General features: G+C 44.4%; 2 protein-coding genes across 2 annotated transcripts; both read left to right on the forward strand.

The window, feature by feature from the left end:
- Positions 1 to 829: 829 nt before the first annotated feature.
- Positions 830 to 11,555, forward strand: LOC132983883 (isocitrate dehydrogenase [NAD] subunit alpha, mitochondrial-like). Its single transcript, XM_061050460.1, has 11 exons — positions 830 to 952; positions 1,870 to 1,935; positions 2,616 to 2,699; positions 2,789 to 2,903; positions 2,978 to 3,165; positions 6,584 to 6,717; positions 8,069 to 8,171; positions 9,629 to 9,693; positions 9,781 to 9,865; positions 9,993 to 10,145; positions 10,922 to 11,555. Exons 1-11 carry the CDS (start codon positions 926 to 928, stop codon positions 11,003 to 11,005), a joined length of 1,104 nt encoding a protein of 367 aa, XP_060906443.1. The 5' UTR covers positions 830 to 925; the 3' UTR covers positions 11,006 to 11,555.
- Positions 11,556 to 14,164: 2,609 nt separating this feature from the next.
- On the forward strand, positions 14,165 to 25,679 carry LOC132985975 (ras-related protein Rab-8B). The gene is made up of 8 exons (XM_061052939.1): positions 14,165 to 14,467; positions 22,460 to 22,520; positions 22,772 to 22,832; positions 23,225 to 23,302; positions 24,088 to 24,177; positions 24,462 to 24,527; positions 24,602 to 24,652; positions 24,798 to 25,679. The coding sequence occupies exons 1-8, from the start codon at positions 14,344 to 14,346 to the stop codon at positions 24,885 to 24,887; spliced, it is 621 nt and encodes a 206-aa protein (XP_060908922.1). The 5' UTR covers positions 14,165 to 14,343; the 3' UTR covers positions 24,888 to 25,679.
- The last annotated feature ends 34 nt before the right edge of the window (positions 25,680 to 25,713 follow it).

The following is a 25,713-nucleotide window of genomic DNA, read 5'->3' on the forward strand; positions in this document are numbered from 1 at the left end:
TTAAGATATCTGAGTTTAGTTATATAGGGCCATAATGCATACATTTCTGATGCACTCATGTGTTCATCATTTTAATGTTGCTTTATTACTATTAAAAAAATAAAGTAGTACATTTATTTAAAGTACCTCTAAAATACAGTTATCGAGCAAAATGTCTGCTACTTGAAACTGATTGTTTTTTTTAGATTGATCTGACTGTAGTCGTGAAAATAATGTGGTGAAAATGGACACTAATCTGCCAACCCTGATTACAGCGACTGCGCTGACGTCACCACGCCAACTGTGACGCTGGGCAGTTTTGATTTCCAATGCTGGGCCAAAGATCGTCTTGTGATTTCAAGATGATTCACTCCCCAAAGAACTGTGTGTGGATTAGGTATAAAAGGCATTCAATTCAATTAGATTCAAACGGGCTTTATTATCATGGGAAACATACTTTTACATTTCCAAAGCTAAAATTAAAACATTAGTCAGTACAATTAAAGAATAACAAAAAATAAATATTAAAGTAACACATTTTGGATTACAGTATTATAAAGTGTATAAACATAAAAACTGTTTGTCTTTAACTCATAACGTTTACATTTTAAATTTAGTTTTGCTCTAAAAATATATACAGATAACTACAGATAAATTACAAAAATATAAAATAAAAATGTAAAGAGAATGTAATGTTTTTTGTAGTTAAAATGATATCTACAGCTCTATGGTCCTTGTGTATGTACAGCTAAATACAGAGATAATGAGTAGTGTGTATTTACAGTTATTTATTTAACTATCAGCGTTAAATCACTCTATGTATCTGCGCATGCGTGGGAGAAGAGAAGCTGTCAGAGTGAGTCATCTTACTCTCAAACGATCTTTGTCCCGGCTTCTCTCTCTCGCCTCCCGCAGCGGATCAGAGTGAACCTTCTTCCTCGGCAGAATGGCAGGCAGCGTGTGGAGGTCAATGGTAAGAAAATGCCGATTTATTGAGTGAATACAATCACCGAGGATGATTCAAACTACTTGGAGTTTTGTTTCACATGTGAGCCGATGCGTGGTTATCAATGTCCTGTTTCGTATTGTCTCTAAACGTGACTTTACGTGCTTCATTTAGCATGTTAGCATGTTAGCTCCCTGCGAGTGTCCTTCAGCGTGATGACAGATGCTGTAGCTAGCGTTGCTAACGAAGGAGATGTTGTCACGACTTTTCTCCTGTATGTTTGTGAAACAGTCCACAGTGCAACTTAAAAATCACAAGTTTATTTAAAAGCAATTCCGCTTAAAAAAACACCCTGCTAGATGCTATCAGCTCAGGTTCTCACATTAAGAGACCTTCACCAAACTGTGGCTAAAAATCTACCAATCTAAGGTTAACTTGAGTTTTGAGCTGAAACCATACAGCAGAAAAAACTTGTGGTGAACTTAGAAACAAGCTTATTAAAGGATGATAAATTCGGCGTATTGAAATCCACCATTTGATAATTATTTACCTCTTGAATTGACGTTTATCTGCAGTTATTCTGCTGTGGATACGCACCACCACTCCTATAAAAACCCAGCAAAACCAGCATCTAGTTTTAGTCCATCATGGAGCATGGATGTACAATAAGAAAAAACAGGGAAATTAATATAAATAACATAAATATAATGTCTACTCAGTTACAGTTGTGTGCTTAATTATAACTTAAAATGCATTTAACAGAGAGGGATAAATGCAGTTAGTCAAAGTACTTGTGAAATGCAATTTAAATGTCTCTGATTGGACCTAGTTCTGCTCATAAACAATACAGAGACAGAATATTGTTCGGCTGATAGTAATGTTGTTCGTATTTGAGACGTTTCTTGCCGTTCTGTTTGTGACCTTCATGTTGTCTCCTCCTCCAGCTGACCCAGGTGGTGGTGGGGGCGGTGAGGAGACCCGCTCTCTCTTCGGCTTCCTTTTCCAGGGGGGTGAGTAGTTCAGGGTTGAATACTTAACCCAACCCGACACCAAGATCTACTGACACACACACACACACACACTGACACTCACTCACTCACACACACTGAACTCTGAATGATACTTTGACAAAGGGCTGAAACTGTTTATATGCTGTATAGTTTAATTGTGTTGATTAATTTCACAGTTGTAATTTTAGTGAATGAAATGTCAAAAATGGAGACGAGGCCTTCAGTGTCACAGCCCCCCCACCCTTTGTTGCACCCTCCCCTCAGAAATCTGCAACACGTCCTCCAACCTCCGCCTCTCCATCGGTCTCCCGTCCTTTGCGACCTGTCTCAGTTTCTTTTTCTTTTGGTCCCTCCACCACGTACAGTAAAACGTCCTTGAGTCCCTTGAAAGGCGCCATATACATTCAGTTTATTATTAATATGTGTGACAGTCATAAAACCAGACACATTTCCATAATTTGCTTTCTATACCAGAACTTGAACCTACAACTCTCCAGTTCCAAACCAAAGTCCCTACAGGCTACTGCCGCCCAAAGAACGAGGTCCAACCAAGATTTGTCTTTTTCCCCCCTGGACATATTAGCCGAACGACTGTGATGCTACAGCTCTAAAGGAGCTTCACTCTGCCGTGCCTTTAAGTCGTTTCCTGTAAGTGACGTCTGCCTGCGTTGTCTCTACAGATGCAGACAGTCACACTGATTCCTGGCGACGGGATCGGTCCGGAGATCTCCACTGCTGTCATGAAGATCTTTGAAGCTGCAAAAGTGAGTTTAATCAGAGACTGCCTTCAAAACAAAGCGTCTTTTTAGTAGCTGTTGTTTTTAAAAAAAAAAGTGTTTATTCTCCTCTGCAGGCTCCGATCAGTTGGGAGGAGAGGAACGTGACGGCGATAAAGGGACCTGGTGGAAAATGGATGATTCCTCCTGACGCCAAAGACTCCATGGACAAGAGCAAGATCGGACTGAAAGGTCTGCACACGTTGACAACTGAACTACGTTTCACATTGTTGCGTTCTTAAGTTAACCGTCCGGTCTTCTTCCAGGACCCCTGAAGACGCCCATCGCTGCAGGTCACCCCTCCATGAACCTGCTGCTGAGGAAGACCTTCGACCTTTACGCCAACGTGCGACCCTGCGTCTCCATCGAGGGCTACAAGACTCCGTACACCGACGTCGACCTGGTCACCATCCGAGAGAACACAGAGGGCGAGTACAGCGGCATCGAACACGTGGTGAGTGGATTCACCAAAGATATTATATTCAACACGCGGTAGATCCAGACCGAGTCAAGGCCAAGACATTTAGCGATCGAGACCGAGTCAAGACCAAGACATTTAGGGATCCAGACCGAGTCAAGACCAAGACATTTAGGGATCCAGACCGAGTCAAGGCCAAGACATTTAGCGATCGAGACCGAGTCAAGACCAAGACCAAGACATTTAGGGATCCAGACCGAGTCAAGGCCAAGACATTTAGCGATCCAGACCGAGTCAAGACCAAGACATTTAGGGATCCAGACCGAACCAAGGCCAAGACATTTAGCGATCGAGACCGAGTCAAGACCAAGACATTTAGGGATCCAGACCGAACCAAGACATTTAGGGATCCAGACCGAACCAAGACCAAGACATTTAGCGATCCAGACCGAGTCAAGACCAAGACATTTAGGGATCCAGACCGAACCAAGGCCAAGACATTTAGGGATCCAGACCGAGTCAAGGCCAAGACATTTAGCGATCCAGACCGAACCAAGACCAAGACATTTAGGGATCCAGACCGAACCAAGACCAAGACATTTAGGGATCCAGACCGAACCAAGACCAAGACATTTAGCGATCCAGACCGAACCAAGACCAAGACATTTAGCGATCCAGACCGAGTCAAGACCAAGACATTTAGCGATCCAGACCGAACCAAGACCAAGACATTTAGCGATCCAGACCGAACCAAGACCAAGACATTTAGCGATCCAGACCGAACCAAGACCAAGACATTTAGCGATCCAGACCGAACCAAGACCAAGACATTTAGCGATCCAGACCGAGTCAAGGCCAAGACATTTAGGGATACAGACCGAACCAAGGCCAAGACATTTAGGGATCCAGACCGAGTCAAGACCAAGACATTTAGGGATCCAGACCGAGTCAAGGCCAAGACATTTAGGGATCCAGACCGAGTCAAGACCAAGACATTTAGGGATCCAGACCGAGTCAAGACCAAGACCAAGACATTTAGGGATCCAGACCGAGTCAAGGCCAAGACCAAGACATTTAGGGATCCAGACCGAGTCAAGACCAAGACATTTAGGGATCCAGACCGAACCAAGGCCAAGACATTTAGGGATCCAGACCGAGTCAAGACCAAGACATTTAGCGATCCAGACCGAGTCAAGACCAAGACATTTAGGGATCCAGACCGAGTCAAGACCAAGACATTTAGGGATCCAGACCGAGTCAAGACCAAGACATTTAGCGATCCAGACCGAGTCAAGACCAAGACATTGAGGGATCCGGACCGAGTCAAGACCAAGACATTTAGGGATCCAGACCGAGTCAAGACCAAGACATTTAGGGATCCAGACCGAGTCAAGACCAAGACCAAGACATTTAGGGATCCAGACCGAGTCAAGGCCAAGACCAAGACATTTAGGGATCCAGACCGAGTCAAGACCAAGACATTTAGGGATCCAGACCGAGTCAAGGCCAAGACATTTAGCGATCCAGACCGAGTTAAGACCAAGACATTTAGGGATCCAGACCGAGTCAAGACCAAGGCATTTAGGGATCCAGACCGAGTCAAGGCCAAGACATTTAGGGATCCAGACCAAGTCAAGACCAAGACATTTAGCGATCCAGACCGAGTCAAGACCAAGACATTTAGGGATCCGGACCGAGTCAAGACCAAGACCAAGACATTTAGGGATCCAGACCGAGTCAAGACCAAGACCAAGACATTTAGGGATCCAGACCGAGTCAAGGCCAAGACCAAGACATTTAGGGATCCAGACCGAGTCAAGACCAAGACATTTAGGCATCCAGACCGAGTCAAGACCGAGACATGTCCGAGACCAGAGTGCTCCCAGACCAAGACATTCTTCAGTCGGTTCTTCAGTTCTGGAGCAGCAGAGGTGAACCTTTGTAACTTTCTCAAACTGAACCGTCTCTTCTTAAAGTTCAGTAACAGAGTTCTGACATCATTGTTAGCTAACGTTAGCGGTTCTTGTGATGCAGACTGTAACAGTTTCATTGATTAAAAAGCGTTTAAGCTGAAACAGCTGAGAAACTGATGACGATCATCACCTGTCTTCCTGTAGATCCGCTAGCTGCTGCACTCTCGTCTCCTTTTCGTCTCCAGGGTAAGAACGAGGAAGCGGTTCAGTTGTATTTATTTTTGAAAAGCACTGAAGCTTCCTGAACCCATCACCTGTTTTCACCTGCACAGTCCTGATGTGGATCAGTCTGTGTTCACGCTGTCAGCTCAGATCTGAAGACCATTTCACCTCTGTGTTACTTTAGCTTAGCTTAGCATAACGACTGGAAGCAGAGGGAAACTGTTAGCCTAGCTATTTAAAAAAAAAAAAAGAAACGATCTAACAAAGATTCTGACCCTGGCTGATTTGACATTTTTAATTTATGAACTAAAGACCATCAGTACGGATCTGTAAGCTGGCAGTGGATGTCCCGGTTATGTGTGATGTCACTTCCTGTGAATGATTTTCCACTCACATGGTTCCTGATGAACTTCTCCTAAATTTGTGTATCATCATTCTTTCCTTCCACTTCTTGCCTCTTCACCTCTTTTAGAGTCCGATTATGCAGAGCTCGAGCTCGGCCGCTCCGAATGATTTGATCGGCTGTTTCGGCCAAAAGTGAAATTGGCGAGGGTGGTGACTTGAGCTGAAAAGTAGAAAATGTTTTAGCTCTAGCACACTCCCAAAAACAGCAGGAAAAACAGGTCACCCAGCAGCAGAGAGGAGCGACCGATTAAGCGCGCTGCAACACATTAGGCGCGATTGTTTGCTCCCCCGCTGGTCTGCATTCACAAAACAAAAGTACACCTAAGTATGTACACAGTCAATACAGCAGGGGGCAGTATGCACAAAGCTGGTTTGTAAATCCACCAAGAAGCTGAAAGAAGAAGTAACCATGACAACCACTTCCATCCTGGATGTTTTTGTTATTTCTGAGACGCCAACAACGACCCTCTTCTAATCTTTCACATCTACTTTCTCAGAGGACAAAATGTGCCCGTAGAGCGCGGACACGATGGGTTTTGAAGCGACAGAAGCCGTTTTGAATTACGTCATATAGCGGTCCACTTCCATGTTTTAGCACGGTTGTGTTCCCATTGAGGACACATGAATCATGCCCGAGTCCACCTCTACAAGCGGACTCAGGCATGGTATCTGAGCACAGTACGTTTGTGTTCACTCTGATCAAATGAACCAGACTTTGGGGTCAAGTGTGCTCTGATCCGGGCCCTGACCCATGAAACGTCTTTCAGACTCATTCAAAGTTTACCCACAGAGTTCTATTTGAAGACTTTTGGTCAAACCTCAGGCCTCTCCTCTGTGTCTCTGTAGAATCTTTCCTCTCAGTGTTTGTGTGTTTCTGCTCTCACGCTGCTGCTGTGTGTTTGTTGTTGTTGTAGATTGTCGACGGCGTCGTTCAGAGCATCAAACTGATCACAGAGAACGCCAGCAGACGCATCGCTGAGTACGCCTTCGAATACGCCAGAAACAACCAAAGAAACAGCGTGGTGGCTGTCCACAAAGCCAACATCATGTGAGTGACCGAGCAGCTGATTTACACATGGACCTCCTTTAGTATTCTACGATGTTATTGACATCTACAGTCAGCCTGGAGCATCTTCAGAAGCCCCAGGTGTTTAGTTTTGTTGTTGTTTATTTCATTTCAAATGTATTTAATCAGGAGAAACTCACAGAGAATAAGAATCTCATCTCAGCACCACAAACAAGTCACAGACATAAAACACAGATCAGCACATCCTGAAGTCACAGAGCAGAAAAGTCATTTTTCAAAGCATCTACAACCTGAAGCGTCTTCCTCCAACATGTCAACATACTTTTAATGTGATTTAAAGAGACCCGCTCCCCCAGACACAGATCATCCTGCAGGAGAAGAACACATGATACTCCTTTTCCCCGTTTCAAGACGCACTCTGGGAACATATAACAAAAACTGTGAACTGAAGCTTCCAGCATTTCTCACATAACACAGTTACACAAGTATGAGGGAAGAAAGCTCAGTTTAGTCTGTTTTGTGATCAAATGTTTATTTAAATTAAAATTACACAATACATAAAATACACAAGATAAATAAAATGACACAGCATGAGAAAAATACAAATGGACTACAACTAGCTATACATTAGCATGTTATTGGCTCAGTTTAGTCTTATAGATAATGATGTGACAGTGATTTTTTTCTACACATAGACAATGCGGAGTACAGTGACGAGTCAGAGCCCTAAGATTTGTTTTGAACGTTAACGCACCATGATTTACAGTATCCAAAGATTTAAGGCATGGAGAAGATGCATGCATGTATAAAACATCACCAAAACCAATCAGGGGCAGCAACAAATCGTTTTTGCATAAAAAGAAGAACCCAGTCACTACTTCGGCTTCTTTACAAGTTGCTGAATAAGAAGCTTGAAAGACGGCGACCCGTTAATGAAGAGTCTGAGGTATTTCTAAGATGAGTTTTAAAAATGAATCCAACTAAAGCAGCATCCCGGTGATGTTTTGGAGAATTTCAGTGCCTTCTTGTGAACATGTTAATCCCTCTAATCACATGTTTGTGTTAAAGTGACTCAACAGAAGACGTTTGCAGCTTCCATTTTAAGAAGCAGCTGCTTTCAGAAATGCAGCCTAAACAAAAACATGAAACTGCTACCTACACAGCCCCCCCACCACCACCCCGATACATCCACCTACACACAGTCAGAACAAAGTAATGGTTGTGTTGTGTCTCAAGTGTCAGTGACAGACTGTGTTTCAATTTGCTTTCTGATTCAATCCATAAAGTGTACGTTATAATGTGAAGAGATTCAACGCCAGCTGACTCTGAGCGCTGTGTAACAAACCGTCTCTCTCTCCGTCCGTCTCTCCAGGCGGATGTCAGACGGGCTGTTCTTGAGGAAATGTCGGGAGGTGGCCGAGAACTTCAAAGACATCAAGTTTACTGAGATGTACCTCGACACCGTGTGCCTCAATGTGAGTTAAAAATCACCATACACACGGACTCCCCTGCCCAAAGTCTTCTCAGATTCAGTTCAACAGGAAGTACTTCTTATTGGCTACACATTACCTCAAGTTTAGTTAAAACAAAGTAGATTTTTGTTTGACAAAATCAGATTTTCCTGAGGTCCGGCTGCTGCATGAGAAATATTTATCCAGCCTCCTTTCATAAGTTGTTAGGTTTTATTTTGCAGACTGACCTGAGAATTAGTATTTTGTTCCATCTGCATTGCCGCAGTTATTTAGGTTTCCTCTGTTTTTCACATGCAAGTCACAGCAAACTCGGGTTATTTTGGGTTCTTGGCGCTGTGGTAAGCCAGATTTCCGTCCCACGTGTGACTTGTTACATCGAGGGACGCAGGCGAGTGTTAGCGGCATAATCAGATTGATTCTATTGTTTCCCACTGGAGTGACCTAACTGCCCTCTAATTGGTTACAAATTAACTTAAGTTTGCATGATGTGCCATTTTCACCCCAGTTCCCCGTTTCTATTTTGCTCTCAGTCACTCGTGTAGACGGACGAGGAAGGAGAAAAGAGGGCGCTCTACAAGGCACTGATACTCACATTTCTAACTCAGCACAGCTTATTAGCTTGTTGTACAAAGTGGAGATGGCACTGCAGAAATAATTTACACATAAGCGATTGAAATGTTGATCTTTGACTTCTGTCAACACAGGAGAAAATCTCTCACGAGCCTCTGAGTGCTGAGATTTGAGTCAACAGCTCGTCGATACAAAGCTCCACACTTCAGTTTGTCCGCCTTCAAAATAAAAGCACAACATGTCAAACTTCTTGCAAGGAGGAACAAAGAATGAAATATTTAATGGACGCAGAGGGGACAAGGGGTACGTCTCAGTTCCCTTAATTGCAGCCGAGCGTCCTCCACTTGCCTCCTCCACTTGCGTCGTAGTCCCTCCCACCAGAGAAGCGTTAACAGATGCAAGGAAACGAAGCAGAGGAGAGAAGGACATGAGGAAATACTGACATCCTTTCCTCTACAGCGTCACATGAAGTGACGTCCGTTTGTGATGATGACATCAGCTGATCACGTTCAGCTGTCAGTCGGCTTCAACAGCTGTTCATGTCTACACAAATACTCCTCCCTCCTCCTTTCAGTTACAAGAGCTTTGGGACGCTCATAAACATGGCCAAACAAGGCAGCAGGAAAAAGTAAATGTAGACCCAGATCACACAGAGGGGGGAGTATTGACAAAGCTGTCTGTGCCTCAGGAAACATTTATGAACCTGAACACAGCTTTTAGTTTCATGACGCATCTAAAGAGGGGAAGGTTGAAGGTAGATTTTTTTTTTTTTAAAGCACAAATTACCGATGATTCTGCGTCAGCCTCCCTTTCTGTCTGAATGCACCTTTGGTTCACCATGTTCTCACTGCAGCTGATTTCTGACCCGTTCTGCTCTTCTGGACTTTCAGATGGTTCAGGATCCAACCCAGTTTGACGTACTGGTCATGCCCAACCTGTACGGAGACATTCTCAGGTCAGTTTGGATCTCATTTGAAATCTTATCGACTCGTCTCGACAGGGAGGACAGAGCAGAAACGTTGTGTGTGTGTGTGTCTTTCAGTGATCTGTGTGCCGGTCTGATCGGAGGACTCGGAGTCACCCCCAGTGGAAACATCGGAGCTAACGGAGTCGCCATCTTTGAATCGGTTTGTTCCTCTTTACCTTCACATGTTTGTTTTTCTTAAATTTAAAAATCTCCTGAGAGGGCTGAAGCTTTGAATGAGACGTTCTCCTCCTGACAGAGAGTTTTTGTGTTTTTTTTTCCTCCCGCAGGTTCACGGCACGGCCCCCGACATCGCCGGCCTAGACATGGCGAACCCCACCGCCCTGCTGCTCAGTGCTGTCATGATGCTGCGTCACATGGGACTCCACAGCCATGGCAACAAGATCCAGGTGGCGTGTTTCGACACCATCAGAGACAAGAAGGTGAGACTCTGACGCTCTGAGGTTTCAGACTTCTCAGGTGAAAACTCAGTGACTCAATGCAGGAGAAACTAAAGCTGAAAAGTACCTTAACGACATTTTACTATATTGATCTTTATATTATTACAATTGTTAGTATGATGGGACAGCCAGTCTGAACAAGACAGGTAGTTATTTCACTGGGTGCCTCATAACGGTGTGAGTAGGTCTGAAAGGTATTTAGACCCAAGACCGTTTAGTGATTTAAAAAATAAGTAATGAGGGAGCGCCAATAGCCAAGCGGTCGTCCCCTACTCTCTCCTCCCAACGCTTCCTGTCTCTCTTCGGCTGTCCTGTCATATCGAGGAAAAGTGGTCCAAAAAAAAAGACTTTAAAAACACAAAACAAAGAAGAAATACCATTTTAAAATCTATGCTTTAGGACACATCGTGAAGACCAAGTAAAGGAACATATAGAGCGTGTTGCTTCTTCAAAAGCAAAATTCCCCTTGACTGATTGTGTGTACCTCTGACCACATCACACAGGTTAATTTAACTGTATGTAACCTTACATCATCTGTACGTTCTTCTTTACGCTCTCACTTTAAGGGCGAGTAGATGCTGCTATTCATTCTTCCTCTGCCCTCTTTCATTCCCATCGAGGCGACGTATCATGTTCCTTTTTGTCGTGCTGTGACGGTATTATTGCTGTGCGGCGATCCAAAACTCCTTTTGAGGCTGTTACCATGGAAACAGTCTTGTCTGATGAGGTGTGTTGTTGTCGTCGTCCTCGTGTTTCAGGTGCTGACTAAGGACCTCGGTGGAAACTCCAAGTGTTCAGAGTTTACAGCTGAAATCTGCCGTCGCATCCAGGACATGGAATGAGTCTGCAGTGAGGGAGCGGCTGTGGGAGTCTCCGCCCACACAAAGAGCCACGCCTCCTCCTCCTCCTCTCTCCTGCCTCCTCTTCTGCTGACTGGTTTTACATCTCTGAAGCTGCAGGGACACAGTCAGCTGGGAGGCCTGCTGCAGCTTCTGTCTTTTGTTTTTTTCATTCTACTGTAATTACATGAAGAAAAAAATCTGTTCTTTCTGTAATGACATGATGGATGTGGAGGGGGCGGGGCTTCTGTAGCAGCTACCTTGATTTAGTTATCATGATGAAACATTCACAGCAAACATGCGCACAAATGTCTCATGACCAAGTTTGAATGAAATAAGTTCAGGAGTGTGTCTTACTCAAAGGATCATCATAATAATATCAATAGTATCTGCACTCTTCGGGATATTTGCTATTTTTTTAACAGTGATGCAGTGTAGCCGTACCTGAAATGTCTTCTTATTTATTGTTTCCTGTTACCGTCTCATGCTGCTTTCTTCAGTTTCAGAGATCCACCAATATATAAACGTCTATATAAAGAAAGAGAACACACTGCTCCGGTCTCTCTGCTGTCTTTACACATTCACATCATCACAGGTACAACTATGCTGCTTCTTACTGACTGCTTTAAATACATTCAAAACTCATTAAAAAGGGCTTTTTGAAAAAGAGTTTTCAGGCTCTTCTTTTGACAAGTATTGCCTTAAATATGAGAATAAATCCCCCACTGCTTTTTCAGCATAAAACAAGGCATCATTAGGATTAATACTTCATACAGTAATGAATGTTAAAATATCTGCTCCCTCACATTTTCTTATTCCAGTGTCTGCTTGTTTCACTTCCCAAGTGCCACTGCTGCATTTCTGCCCTGCTTTTTGTCTCTCAGGCTACATACTAAAGATGACTATACTTTGGTCTAACACAAATGTGTCCCTAGTCCGTCTTCAAACCCCCCAATGATGAGAAAAGTCCATCCTCTCCATCTTTTCCCTGCTCCACTTTTCAGAAAATGTATGCTGAAACAGGCCGTTTGGAGATTTTCCCTTCATGACATCACAAAGGGCAGTAGCCCCTCCCCCAGGTGGGTGACACTCCCACAGCTAGGTGTTTGTTCTGCCCTCTGAGTCTGCCTTCTCACCGTAAACAATAGGACATGGAGCGAGAAAGCGCCGAGACACCCAAGCCCTTCCAGAGAGGGGGCGTGGTCACCGCTGGTAAGACACCACACGCTCACCCAGGTGCATGCTGGTCCTCTACCTGCCTGTCCATCTTGCATATAAATCCTCAGGTGCCCACTGTGTTACCTATATACTAAACAAAACATAAATACCAATTATGCAAAACCAAATTTTCTAAAGACATTTAGCAGACATTTAAGTAACTTAAAGGTAACTAAACCCCAGAATTTCAGTTGTACTGCTCTACCCTGGAATTTAAAAAAATGCCTTTAAAAGGTCAATGTATCAACTTGGAGAGGAAGGGGAGCAGGGGGTAGACTCAGTCCTTCTGCTGAAACATGATATAATGTTTGCCCCTCATACAAATAAACCCCTGTGTGCTGCAGGCTGTGTACATACATGCAGCTCTATGGGGAGATGCAGACACCAGATCTCAATAGGTCAGTTTTTCAAAATCAATTGATACAGAGAATAGTTTCTAAATATTTTTATTCATAACATGTAGTCATCAGGTATTAACAGAAGTGTTGTGACACCTGTGTGATAGGCCAATATTATTTCCATCCTGAACCTTACTCTTGTTTTGTTGCATATTAAATTATTCTCATTTAGGACAAAGCGCTGTACCTGGCATACCACAATTTAGTGCGGTGGTGCTTGGTGATACCTGGGCCAGCACATGAGGGTGGTCGTCCCGTCTTGTGTTGTCACCCGCATCAGGGGAGAGTTCCCTGAACCTGGTGAAGCTTACACAGGTTTCCATCTCCCTCCCCTTGAATAAAAACTGGAGCTCTATCATGTCCACAGCTGTGTCCATTCCACACATTTTTGTTAGGGCAGGATGGAACAACATAAAAAGCTCCTGCAAAGTGTGATGTCTAAAATAAAGACCTTTAAAGGAAGGGATGCTTCTCACATTCATAAAGCTTTAACTGGTTTAAAGAACGTGTGCCCCCCTGGCCTCCCGTGTTTATGAACAGGGTGTAACTTCCGTAGAGGGTTTAGGGAAGTGTCCTCCTCCACCCTCCAAGGTCAGATAACGACCTTACTAATGTTTATAAACGTCAGCTGAACGTTGGAGTCATCTGGCAGTCCAGCTGTGAGAATCCAGCTGTGAGAGGAGCTACCACGTGCCAGCAGCAGCAGCAGCCATTGTTTCAAGAACTAAAGTTGCTTTCCTTTTGATGTTTTCAGCAGAGCAGCAAAGACACTTCACTCTCCTCTGATTAATAAATATTAAAGTACCGGCAAACTTCTCTCAAACTGGCAGCCCACCCCCCGAGGGCGCGCCCCGGACACGCCTTCCTGAACATGACGTCACAGAAAAAACGCCCCCTGTTTCCTGGCTGTAACAAGCTGCGCGGTACAGTCGGAAAAACACAGGAGATAAACCTTCAAAATAAAAGCCCATACTTTATTAAAAAAAAGTTATATAAAAATATATTAAGAAAAAAAAGTTCAAAACAACAAAACACACGCCTAAACACACCAAACTTAAACTTAAACAACATGTTTGATAACTGAAGCTAAAATAAAAATGTGGCTTTAATAAAACACAAGAAAATAACTAACTAATAACTAATTGGTTAGCCATTGTGTGCCTACAAAACGACTAAAGATAAAATAATATTACATAAGTGTTCGTCTTTGACACAAGCATACCGAGTAACACATAGCCTGTTCTTACAGTTTTTTCCCTTACTTAAATTATATTTTAGGGTATTTTTTAAAGAAGTTGCTTTTTTTACGATACAGAGACACAAAAACTAAAACTAATATAAACGTTACTAATACTCAGCATTTCCCCAAAATAAAAACTTAACCAGCATTAAAAACTAATTCAAACTAAACTGAAAAAGAAAACAAAAAGTCAAAACGAAATGAAAACAAAAACTAATGGAAAATCTCGTTTTCTCGTGCTTCCGTTCTTCTTTTATTTTGAAGAGGCCTCACAGGATGTGTGTTGCGCTGTAGTCAAGGTAACTTGAAGCTCGATCATTTCCTGCTCCCCGTTTCGGTCCTGTGTTTCAGTAAAGCCCACCACAGGTCAGGACCACTGTTCCCAGTAAGCCCAGCAGAGAGACGGTGTGACGAAGGGAGTGCGAGGAGGACGGCAGGTTTCCGTTAAAGCACCGGGAGCACCGGGAGGAAGGGCGGGACTGAGAATGGCGAAAACGTACGACTATCTGTTCAAACTGCTGCTGATCGGAGACAGCGGCGTCGGTAAAACCTGCCTGCTGTTCCGGTTCAGTGAAGACGCCTTTAACACCACCTTCATCTCCACCATCGGTGAGTCCAACACCCCCTCTCCCCCCCTCCCTCCCGGTTTAACGGAGGGTTAACTCAGGTGTTAGGTAACGTAACGTCCCGAGCTTACAGGCGGGAGGGGAGGAGGAGGAGGGGGGGGGGGGCTCACAGTCCAGATGTTATCTTTAGAGAGAGGAGAGCTTTGCCCCTCACTCATCAGGAGGATGAGACAACAAACACAGAGGCTCTTTGATCACCTGTAAAAAAACAAGTCAGTATACCTTTCACCCATTCTTGAGAATTGAAAAAAAAAAAAAAATTCTGTTCAAAATTGTTTTAAATATATAAATAAATAAATAAATATTTAAATAAATAAATAAATAAATATATAAAAATATATTTTAAAATATCAAAGTCTTGGCTATTAAACCCTGTAACGGGCTTTAGACAAACAAAAAGTCACAGTATTTTAGAATAAAACCTTAAGGACAATTTTAATATGATTATTTTATTTATTAAAAACAAGATTATTCAATCAGCTGTACAATGAAAAAGTTTGGTTTCTTTTTATTCAACAAATAAATCCATCTGTGACACCTGGACATCATATCAAGACTTCAGACTACATCGTTTGCATCCATTAAATGAAGTGATTTATGTAGTAATGGTATTAAAATAACTTAATGTATTAATTTAACAAAGGAAATAATGAAATAAACACATTTAGAAAAAAAAAGTATTCAATCAATAAAGGAGATGGAGTTACGTCACAGCTGTCAGATGGAAAATCTGACCGAGTTCATCATCATCATCATCATCATCATCAACCTTTATTGAAGACTTGAAAATCTTTGAGGTTTCCCTCATTTACAAAGACGTCGAGATACAAAAACAAACAATTTACAGCAATTAAGAACAAATCAAATTTGTGTTTATGAAAAGCAATCACACGTTGACGTCTGACAGAGTTGACAACATTCATTTAACAGCTCATCTGTGGCGAGTTGCCATTCCAGTTTTCAAAGTTGCTTAGAGGTCTCTCAATGCTAACCAAAACACAGAGCGCGTAGCTGACATGATTGACAGGTGGGCGGGATGTAACAGTTCGTCTGGTGGCTTAAAACCCGCCTCAGCTCCATTTCTCAGCCTGTCGTCAGCTTGACTGAAAGTTAGAGTGAGACAGGATTTCCAACATGGCGGCTGCTGCTGATGAGCCATGGGTGACATCACTCAGGCTTCTTCCATTAATATTTACAGTCGAGGTAATCGTTGAATTCTGAATATGATCTAAACCGGGATAAGGCTGATAACCAGAATACTCAAGTCCATGTAAACACACTGAATGACTTCCTCTTGTCCAGAGAGTTCTGATGTTCTGAATATCAGCACAGCTGCACATCAGACTGTTAGTGACATGTGATTCTGAACCAAAGAAAATCTGTAGTCTATTCTCAAACCGTCTGCACATTCCTGTTCGGTGATTTTCATGTTTTTTTTAACAATAGGACAAACAAAAGAGCTCTTCTTTTCTGTCAGGAGATCTCCATCTTGTTTTGTAGTGAGCATGTGTGCAGAACACAACAATCTATTCTTCCTCCATTCAGTGTGACTGAAAGTTCTGTCACTACTTAAGTTCATCCTGTACCAGCAGGTCAGAGGTCACCAGGCACACGAGAGCTGTCCCACTGAAACACACACACGACATTTAACCCTTATGTACACACACACACACACACACACACACACACGCGCGTCTTCCTCTGTGTGTTTCCTGTTCGTCGGCGCTAGCTGAGCCGAGTGTGTCTGCCTGGTCGAGACAGGAAGTGAGACTGTCTTCTTCACTGTGTGTGTGTGTGTGTGTGTGTGTGTGTGTGTGTTTTCATTTTTATTTTGGGTGCAGAAGCTGAAATGATCCACCTGCTTCACTGTATTTGGAGCCGTTTCTCTGTCGCAGTTTGAAATGAGGACAAGAGCAGCACCGAGTTATGACACGTTCTTAACTCGGACGCAAACACAAGACGTTAAACTTTATGTGTAAGTGTATTAATCCGACCAAAAGGTAAAGGCAGGGTCGGTCATTTTCAAAAACTAGCATGATTTTTGAAAGTAGCATTCCCTCAGTGCCCCGTCTGCACCCACCCCCTCCCCTCTGTGCTCCCTCTAAAGCCACGCCCCCTCCGTGTCCCTCTAAAGCCACGCCCCTCTGTGCTCCCTCTAAAGCCACGCCCCTCCCCCCCTCTGTGCTCCCTCTAAAGCCACGCCCCCTCTGTGCTCCCTCTAAAGCATGCCCCCTCCGTGTCCCTCTAAAGCCACGCCCCCTCTGTGCTCCCTCTAAAGCCACGCCCCTCCCCCCTCTGTGCTCCCTCTAAAGCCGCGCCCCCTCTGTGCTCCCTCTAAAGCCATGCCCCCTCCATGTCCCTCTAAAGCCACGCCCCCTCTGTGCTCCCTCTAAAGCCACGCCCCCCCGTGTCCCTCTAAAGCTACGCCCCCGTGTCCCTCTAAAGCCACGCCCCCTCTGTGCTCCCTCTAAAGCCACGCCCCCTCTGTGCTCCCTCTAAAGCCATGCCCCCTCCGTGTCCCTCTAAAGCCACGCCCCCTCTGTGCTCCCTCTAAAGCCATGCCCCCTCCGTGTCCCTCTAAAGCTACGCCCCCTCCGTGTCCCTCTAAAGCCACGCCCCCTCTGTGCTCCCTCTAAAGCTACGCCCCCGTGTCCCTCTAAAGCCACGCCCCCTCTGTGCTCCCTCTAAAGCCACGCCCCCTCTGTGCTCCCTCTAAAGCCATGCCCCCTCCGTGTCCCTCTAAAGCCACGCCCCCTCTGTGCTCCCTCTAAAGCCATGCCCCCTCCGTGTCCCTCTAAAGCTACGCCCCCTCCGTGTCCCTCTAAAGCCACGCCCCCTCTGTGCTCCCTCTAAAGCCACGCCCCCTCCCCCCTCTGTGCTCCCTCTAAAGCCACGCCCCCTCTGTGCTCCCTCTAAAGCCATGCCCCCTCCGTGTCCCTCTAAAGCCACGCCCCCTCCCCCTCTGTGCTCCCTCTAAAGCCACGCCCCCTCTGTGCTCCCTCTAAAGCCATGCCCCCTCTGTGTCCCTCTAAAGCCACGCCCCCTCTGTGTTCCCTCTAAAGCCACGCCCCTCCCCTCTGTGCTCCCTCTAAAGCCACGCCCCCTCTGTGCTCCCTCTAAAGCCATGCCCCCTCCGTGTCCCTCTAAAGCCATGCCCCCTCTGTGCTCCCTCTAAAGCCACGCCCCTCCCCCCTGTGCTCCCTCTAAAGCCACGCCCCTCCCCATCTGTGCTCCCTCTAAAGCCACGCCCCCTCCCCTCTGTGCTCCCTCTAAAGCCACTCCCCCTCTGTGCTCCCTCTAAAGCCACGCCCCCTCCCCCTGTGCTCCCTCTAAAGCCACGCCCCCTCACTTACATGCACTCCTAGTACTCCGACATACGTTTACCTAACGATCTGAAACTATGTCCACATTAGTCCAGCATTGTGACACTAATGGAGAGTTTTAAAATGAGGATCAGCAGAATCACCTTTAACCTTATCCCCCCCCCTTCTTTTACTTACTTTAGTTTGACCCAGGATCGTTTGTCTTTATTCTCAAGACACAGAGGTATTTGAAAACTCTCGTGTCAGGGTTCACTGCATCAGCCAGACTCTGTCTGGATGCTTTCAGGTACTTGAGTCTGACCAGAGCCAAGATTGACGGCCTGTCAGCGAGGATCAGTACCGGGATTCCTCGAGTGGACACTACTTAGCAGGGTTTATGTCTGAAAGGTTTCAGAGTGGAATTTGGATCGTCCATTTCTTTCTTATGCATCGTGCGTACATCAGGAGAACCTCAGCACTGTAATGAACATTTCCTCCTGCACTCAGCTCGTGCCTGTGCCCTGACTTTGCATCTCTGCACTGAACTTGATCTTAACTTCCGGTCTGAAAACACAGACAGTAGCTCAAGGATGGGGTTTGAGGGTTTCTCGTTGAAGACTTGCTCTGCTTTGCGTTTACTCATCGACTAACCATTTGGTCGACTTATTTTTGGGGCAGCACCAAACAGCAGAATACTGATTTTCTTAACTTCAAAATAAAAGTGACCACGTTTCATTAAAGGCTTTATATGAGATTTTTCACACTTAAATATAATAGAAATCAAATATATCCTCTGAAAATAACTCTGTGAGTCATGACTGTCTACAATGGGTGTAACACCCGAGTCCCACTGTCTGTGATGTTTTCAGAGTCCTATCTTCAGTTTGTTTACATCGCCAGGACGGCCGGCTGACTCCTCCCCTCGCGTATAAAAGTTGTTTAATTGAGGGACTAGAGAAAAGAAGAATAACATACTGTACTCACTGCTTAACTGTGTTTCTAGATCACGCTCATTTCAGGTAAATTTACATGCAGTGTGAAGATACCAGCATAATAAAGATCGCTAGCATTAGCATGCTAACACAACAATGCAGCGCAAGTTGTTTTGGTTTCATGCTGATGCTCAAGGGCGACATCTGCTGGATGAAAAGTCACATATTCTGCCTTTAAAGTGTGTGGCTTTACATACTTAGTGTGTGATGATGAGTTGACAGGAGGGCTGCTCATTCAATCAATGACTCTTTCTTCTAATATCCTTCAGCCCTGGATGACAGGAAGCTGTCTGAATATCTCCACCTGTCCTGAGTCCTCACCTGTATTACCCCCTTATTGATGTCACGTCTGTACCACTTTGGGCCCCCCCCCCCCCCCTTGCTGCATAGTCGTGATGTCATCAGAAGTGAAACGGCCATGTGTGTCTGCTAGTTTTTTCTCTCGGTTCAGCTGCTGATACTTGACGAATTTTAAATATGCTCCCACAATCCTTTGCTGCTGTGGTCGGACAGAGGACGCACTGTCACCACGCTGCTGGGGTCTCGTGAGAGTCAGCTGACCTCTGACTGTGTGTGTGTGTGTGTGTGTGTGTGTGTGTGTGTGTGTGTGTGTGTGTGTGTGTGTGTGTGTGTGTGTGTGTGTGTGTGTGTGTGTGTGTGTGTGTGTGTGTGTGTGTGTGTGTGTGTGTGTGTGTGTGTGTGTGGGAACAGGCCTGTTGTATGTGAGAGATGTGACACAGATCTTCATGATGGATTTATCACAGACTGAACACAAAGACACATTTACAGTAAACAACAACATTCAGCCGGAAAACCTGAAACTGTCCGATATGTCAACTCACTTTTATTTCTTTATTCATTTGTTGATCATGACTCGGATCGATCGTTTGGTCTAAGAATTGTCAGAAGACGATGAATCCAGCTCAAAGAAATCACAAAATGTGTCTTCTCTTTGTCCGTGTTTGTGTGATTGCATGAAAACATCTGCAGATTTAAATTTCCCATCGAGAACTTTTTTTATTTATTTTTTTTATTTTTTTTAAATGAAATCAGATTTGGAGTGAAAACGACAATCTTCTGTTGAGGAGGGGAGCAGGAGAGCAGAGGAGGAAGGAGGTCACTGACCTGCTCTGCTGCACGTTTCCGTAACAACCAGCAGTGACTCGGTTTCACTTCCTGGTGACGGAGAAGAATGAAGGGAGGAGGAGAAGACTGAAAGTTTAGATCAGCACTCAGTCAGATCTGAATTCTCTCGCCTGCTGTTGATTGAGAGACTTTTTTTTTTTTTACATGTTTAATCTTTTATAAACATGATCATGGACCTTGTTGACACATGTATGTCGATGTTTTTCTATCGGGCTGATGCATGAAAATAACCCAAACTTCTCAAATAGCACAATGAGCTGAGGACGCAGCGTCCACCTAAAGATGAAACTAAGAACACTCATAACACATCAGACAGATTGGCACTTTTTAATTGTGTGGATTTTGAGCCGTTCCTCAAAATGCATTCCAGTCAGACAAGTCGCGTTTGATTTTGTGCAGCAGCAGAACATGGTTTGTGTTTGGCGTCGAGGCTCTGACCTCATCTCCCTCCTCACAGTTTGATTTTACATGCAGACATTTGAGGAGTGATGGGATGATATCTTAAACCCCCCTCCAGTCAGAGCCCACATGTGTATGCTGTGGTGGTGGTGGAGGTGGTGGTGGGGCTGAGCGAGACTACAGCACTGGTGCAGGTCAGAGCTGGAAATGAGAAAGATAGCTTAAATAGACCACTAGTTGGAAGGAGGTGTGGTCAGGTGATTGAGGATGATGATGATGAAGCAGGGTGAGTTGTCTGCCTGAGCTAGCTCGCAGGCATCGCTTCATTTCTGCAGACGGCTGCTGTAAATTATGAAGAAGTAAATCTCCACTGTATATTAAGTGGGGCTTCAATGTGGTGCAGTGGTTAGCACTGTTGCCTAACAACCAGGAGGTTCCTGGTTCCAATCTCATTGTACAGGAGCTTCTCCGAGCTTGCATGTCCTCTCCGGGTTCTCCGGCTTCCTCCCACAGTCCAAAGTCATGCTCGTCTTTGGTTAACTGCTGACTCTAAATTGTCTGTAGGTGTGAATGTGAGTGTGGCTGGTTATCCGTCTCTATATGTCAGCCCTGTGATTGGCTGTTGAACAGTCCAGGGTGTAACTCCGCCTCTCGCCCAATGACAGCTGGGATCGGCTCCAGCCCCCCCCCCCCCCCCCTCGGTAAAAGACAAACTGTATGGATGTTTGTAAGGAAAGTTGTGCTGATCGCTTCTTGTTAACATTTTGAAATGAGAAATATACTTCAAATTTCATCCCCATGAACTGAAAATGTGTTTCTAAATTTTAAATCTCCTGCACTTTACAAAAATAATAACAGACGTCTTTAAAGTGTCTTTATGAAGTTCACACATTCTCTGAGTCTTGTCTCTACTAATTCATATTTGACACACACACATTATTATTCTGACCTGCTGATCCACCCTCCTGTGTGTCATTCATAGTCCTCCTTTTGTTTTGACTTCTTCTTTTCCTCCTCCTGAAAACGCCTCCACCGCCCCTCAGCGATGAAGATAAACATCAGCAGAACACTCTCAGTATATAACTCTAGTTATTCCTTACTTTAATAAACTGAAACAAACAAACAGTGATATCTGTTGTTACCTGTCGCAGCTTTTTTCTGTGTTGATGCTTTAAAGGGGGCGCGGATTTGTCCATGGTCCTCTGCTGGTTAAACGTGCTGCTCCAGGACACTGAGGCAGGTGGGACTGTGTGTGTGAGCTGAGGAGGGTTGGCGTGAGGGTGAGGGTGAGGGTGTAGAGACGGAGGACAGGGGGGGATTTTGAACCAGCATCACTAAGGGCTCCTCTGCGCTGTGAGCAGGAAACGCTGCAGGAAACGAAGCTGCTGTCAGGCTTCTTGGAAAAAGATTTTCTCTGCTGCTGAAGCAGGAAACGACGGTCGCTCACATTTGTTTGATAAAAATATCTCTGACTTCCTTTTTTAAGGTCGGACTCACACTCAGTCAGCTGACAGATTTAACATCCAGGGCCGAGAAACAAACGCACCTCACTGAGCGGGCGGGTGGGGTTGGTGCTGGGAACTGTGGTGTCTAGAATACACCCTGAACGGCTCAGTATCCACACACACGAGTTAATATGTAAAAATCTGGAGCCCAGTCGTTAGACATCTTAATTCTTAAATGTACTCTCTGCTTGGTGACGTCCAGGCGTCACCACGTTCTTTGCCTCTTGCTTGTTGAGGCTTTAAAGTATTTTATTTTGTCCATGACATGACGTGTAGTTTTTGTGTCTGTTAGTTTCATAGTTGTATCGTGTTTAGTTTCTATGATGAAAACAAAGTGTTATATGAATCATCATTTTAAAAAAGGACATCCAAAAAGCTTTTTTCCAACACTAAATTGGCACCGATTAATTTGAGTCCGATGTGAGAAAACATCGAAGGTTTCTCAGGAAATATCTTCTCATTTTTTTTTGGGATAAATTCAGATCTTTGTGATGTGTTTATCTGCAAAGACAGAAAGATGACACGCGTTCATGAGATCAAATGAGGCGGGTTTGTTCTGATGGTGGCGCTGTGAAGGGTTTTGGTTTCTGACTTTGTGTTCCTCTCTCTCTCTCTCTCTCTCGTGTTTCAGGCATCGACTTTAAGATCAGGACGGTCGAGCTCGATGGAAAGAAGATCAAACTTCAGATTTGGTGAGTTTGGACTCTTGGAATTGTTCACCTGAAGATTTAACAAACTCTTGACCTCAAATCGATGAAATAATTGAGAATCTGGTCTCGTTCTGCATGAAGAGTGCGCTGAGATGTTCTGCAGACGTCCGTCCTTCTCACTTTATAAAATGAGTTTAAACAGATGAGAGCTGGTTTATTTGTTGAGAGGTCACTAACAGGTCAGAGGTCAGCGCCAAGCGTCTTTAAACACAGTGTGCTTCCTGTTCCTGCAGGGACACGGCGGGTCAGGAGCGGTTCAGGACCATCACAACGGCCTATTACAGAGGAGCCATGGTAAGACACGCCCCCTTCCTGCTGATTGGACGGAGCAGGTGTCCATCATGCACACCCAGATGTTTTGAGCTTAGTGCTGTGAAAAAAATACTTCATATTGATACATGCATAAAGGTTTTCTGTCAGTGAGGGAGTAGCTGAATGAATCTGTGTGTGTGTGTGTGTGTGTGTGTGTGTGTGTGTGTGTGTGTGTGTGTGTGTGTGTGTGTGTGTGTGTGTGTGTGTGTGTGTGTGTGTGTGTGTGTGTGTGTGTGTGTGTGTGTGTGTGTGTGTGTGTGTGTGTGTGTGTGTGTGTGTGTGTGTTTTTTCTTTACACATCCGGAGCTAAATGTCACCAAGGCCTCTCAGGGCACTTCCTGTTCTGATGTCACTTCCTGTCCTTTGTGTTTCAGGGCATCATGCTGGTGTATGACATCACCAACGAGAAGTCCTTCGACAACATCAGGAACTGGATACGCAACATCGAGGAGGTAAGCCCCCCCCAACCCCCTAATGACATCCCTCCACATGACATCACTCAACGACGGCGTAGCTCTCTTTGGGGATAGAGTTTGATTTAATGTTGTCGAGCAGAAAAATAACTTTTAAGTTGAACATTTGAGTGACTGTTGGTTCAGAGCTGCCATCTAGTGGCCAAAATGTGTAAGACATGAGTTAAAAAAACTAACCTGTGAGGACTGAAGCTGCTTCTTCTGAATGCTTTTATTTAACCAGACTGAAACATGTGAACCCCAGATATTCAGTTTTTTATTTTATTTAAAGGAGCACACCATCATTTCCATTTCTGATAACCTTTGCAACACAACAGACTTTCCAATTCAATCCAAAACGCTTTATTGTAATCATCCACAATAAATAGTAACAATAATAATCAATATAATAATCTAGATAGATAGATACTTTATTGATCCAGAGGGAAATTAAAATCTGGATTTGTTTGGACCAGAGAAGGTAAGCGGTTTTAAATTAAGGCACCCCCACACGGCCGTTTTGGACGCCCCTCGGTTTGCCAGATATGAGAGCAGTTATCAGGTCAAACAGGTGTTGCAGCGATGGAAGCGGTCAAGAGAAGTGGTTCAGATAGAAGTGATTGTACCCGACCTAAAAAGCCTCTGCATGTTTCTAATAAGCTCCACGAGCAGAAACGTGCTCAAACTAGGATCAATATTGAATGGAGAAAAATGGAAAAATGGAGAGAGGTTAGAACACAGAAAGGTTTACAGAAATGTTTGTGTCTTTTTTTTTTTTTTTCCAGCATGCGTCTTCAGACGTGGAGAGGATGGTTCTGGGAAACAAATGTGACATGAACGACAAGAGACAAGTGTCCAAAGAGAGAGGAGAGAAGGTCTGTTCCTGTTTCTTAGCGGGAGTTCTGGTTACAATGGTGTCAGGGTGTCTAAACCAGTGAAACCATTACTCCCATTAACACCTCTGCTCACATCGGGACAACATTGTATCATTTTAAAAAAGTGTTGAAAATGTTTGACAACCTTTCTTTAAATTAGACAAATTAAACATGAAGCTGTTGAATTATCTGAAGCCTCTGAAAAGTTTTGTTAACGAGTTCTTTAGATCTGATGTTCACTCTTCATCTGTGTTGAATCTGCGTCGTCTCCTCTCGTCTTTCAGCTGGCCATCGATTACGGGATCAAGTTTTTGGAAACCAGCGCAAAGTCCAGTATCAACGTGGAGGAGGTGAGTCCTGGTCGGAGATTTCACGTCGCTACTTTATGGAAACGATAATAATCCCCGTTTTCTCTGCTCCTCAGGCCTTTTTCACACTCGGCAGAGACATCATGACGAGACTCAACAGAAAGATGGTGAGTTAATGTCACACACACATCACGAAGCAACATGAGAGATGGTCTGAAAATCAAAACATCCAGAATAGTAAGAAGTCAAGCTGTTTGATCCTCAGGTTTGTTCATGTGGCTGAAGACTCAACTCTTTGTTTTTTTCCTGCAGAACGACAACAACCCGTCAGGAGGAGGCGGGCCGGTTAAAATCACAGAGTCTCGATCTAAAAAGAGCTTCTTCAGGTGTACACTGTTGTAGGAGGAGCTCCCACTCTCGCCTCCTCCTCCTCCTCCTCCTCTTCCTCCTCTGGCTGCTGCAGAACTGAACCTCGCACTGCAGGAGGACGTCAGCCGAGAATCAAACCTGTGGAAATCATGAAGACGTCTTCATGTTGAATCTGCTCCCTCAGGAGCGTCTCTGCTTTTTAATCAGCTCAGATCTCAATGCTCACCTCCTGCACGCCTCCTCCTGTTTGTGTTTTTAATTTGCATCCTGAGAGGACGCCCCCTCCCCCCTCCCCCCTCCCTCGCTCTTCGATATGACGTCTTACTCTAAGAGGACGGCGGCTCTCAGTCGAAGCATCCTCCCTCTTTGAGGACATCTTAATCCGAAGAGAACATTTTTCTCTGAGTGGACGTCTGTGTTTGACTGTTTTTGTTCCGCTAAGTGTCGCAGCAGCTCTGCAGAGGTTTGTTATCTGCAGGCTGGAGGAAGAAAGACTGGAGCCTGACGAGGACCTGATCAGATAAGTGATAATCATTAACGATGAATCTTCAGAGAGGACTTTAGACGGTCACAATCATCACTAACACGTTTATATTTGTGTTAACAGAGACAAAGATCGGGGTATTCTACATATTGAATCGAGTCTATAATAACCTCACACATCAGGACGTTAAATGAATAAATCATGTGCATCAAAACAGAAGAACATGACACATTTCAAACAATCGACGGATTATTTAACAACTCATTTCATGTGACATTAACGTGTGTCCTCTTTTACCGTTTACAACTTTATTATCAAAACTTTTAGTCATTTAAGATTTTTACAAATATATTTAGTTTTTTATGATTCTATCAT

This window comes from Labrus mixtus, chromosome 1 (assembly GCF_963584025.1).
Source record: "Labrus mixtus chromosome 1, fLabMix1.1, whole genome shotgun sequence".
NCBI classification, from domain to species: Eukaryota; Metazoa; Chordata; class Actinopteri; order Labriformes; family Labridae; genus Labrus; species Labrus mixtus.

Bases quoted from the DNA above. Each gene is read 5' to 3' on its own strand.
- LOC132983883 (XM_061050460.1), top strand. From the start codon at position 926: ATGGCAGGCAGCGTGTGGAGGTCAATG. The intron at 6,718-8,068 runs GTGAGTGACCGA...CCGTCTCTCCAG, and splicing joins GTCCACAAAGCCAACATCAT to GCGGATGTCAGACGGGCTGT. The intron at 9,866-9,992 runs GTTTGTTCCTCT...TTCCTCCCGCAG, and splicing joins GAGTCGCCATCTTTGAATCG to GTTCACGGCACGGCCCCCGA.
- LOC132985975 (XM_061052939.1), top strand. From the start codon at position 14,344: ATGGCGAAAACGTACGACTATCTGTTCAAACTGCTGCTGATCGGAGAC. The intron at 24,178-24,461 runs GTCTGTTCCTGT...CTCGTCTTTCAG, and splicing joins CCAAAGAGAGAGGAGAGAAG to CTGGCCATCGATTACGGGAT. The intron at 24,528-24,601 runs GTGAGTCCTGGT...TCTGCTCCTCAG, and splicing joins CCAGTATCAACGTGGAGGAG to GCCTTTTTCACACTCGGCAG.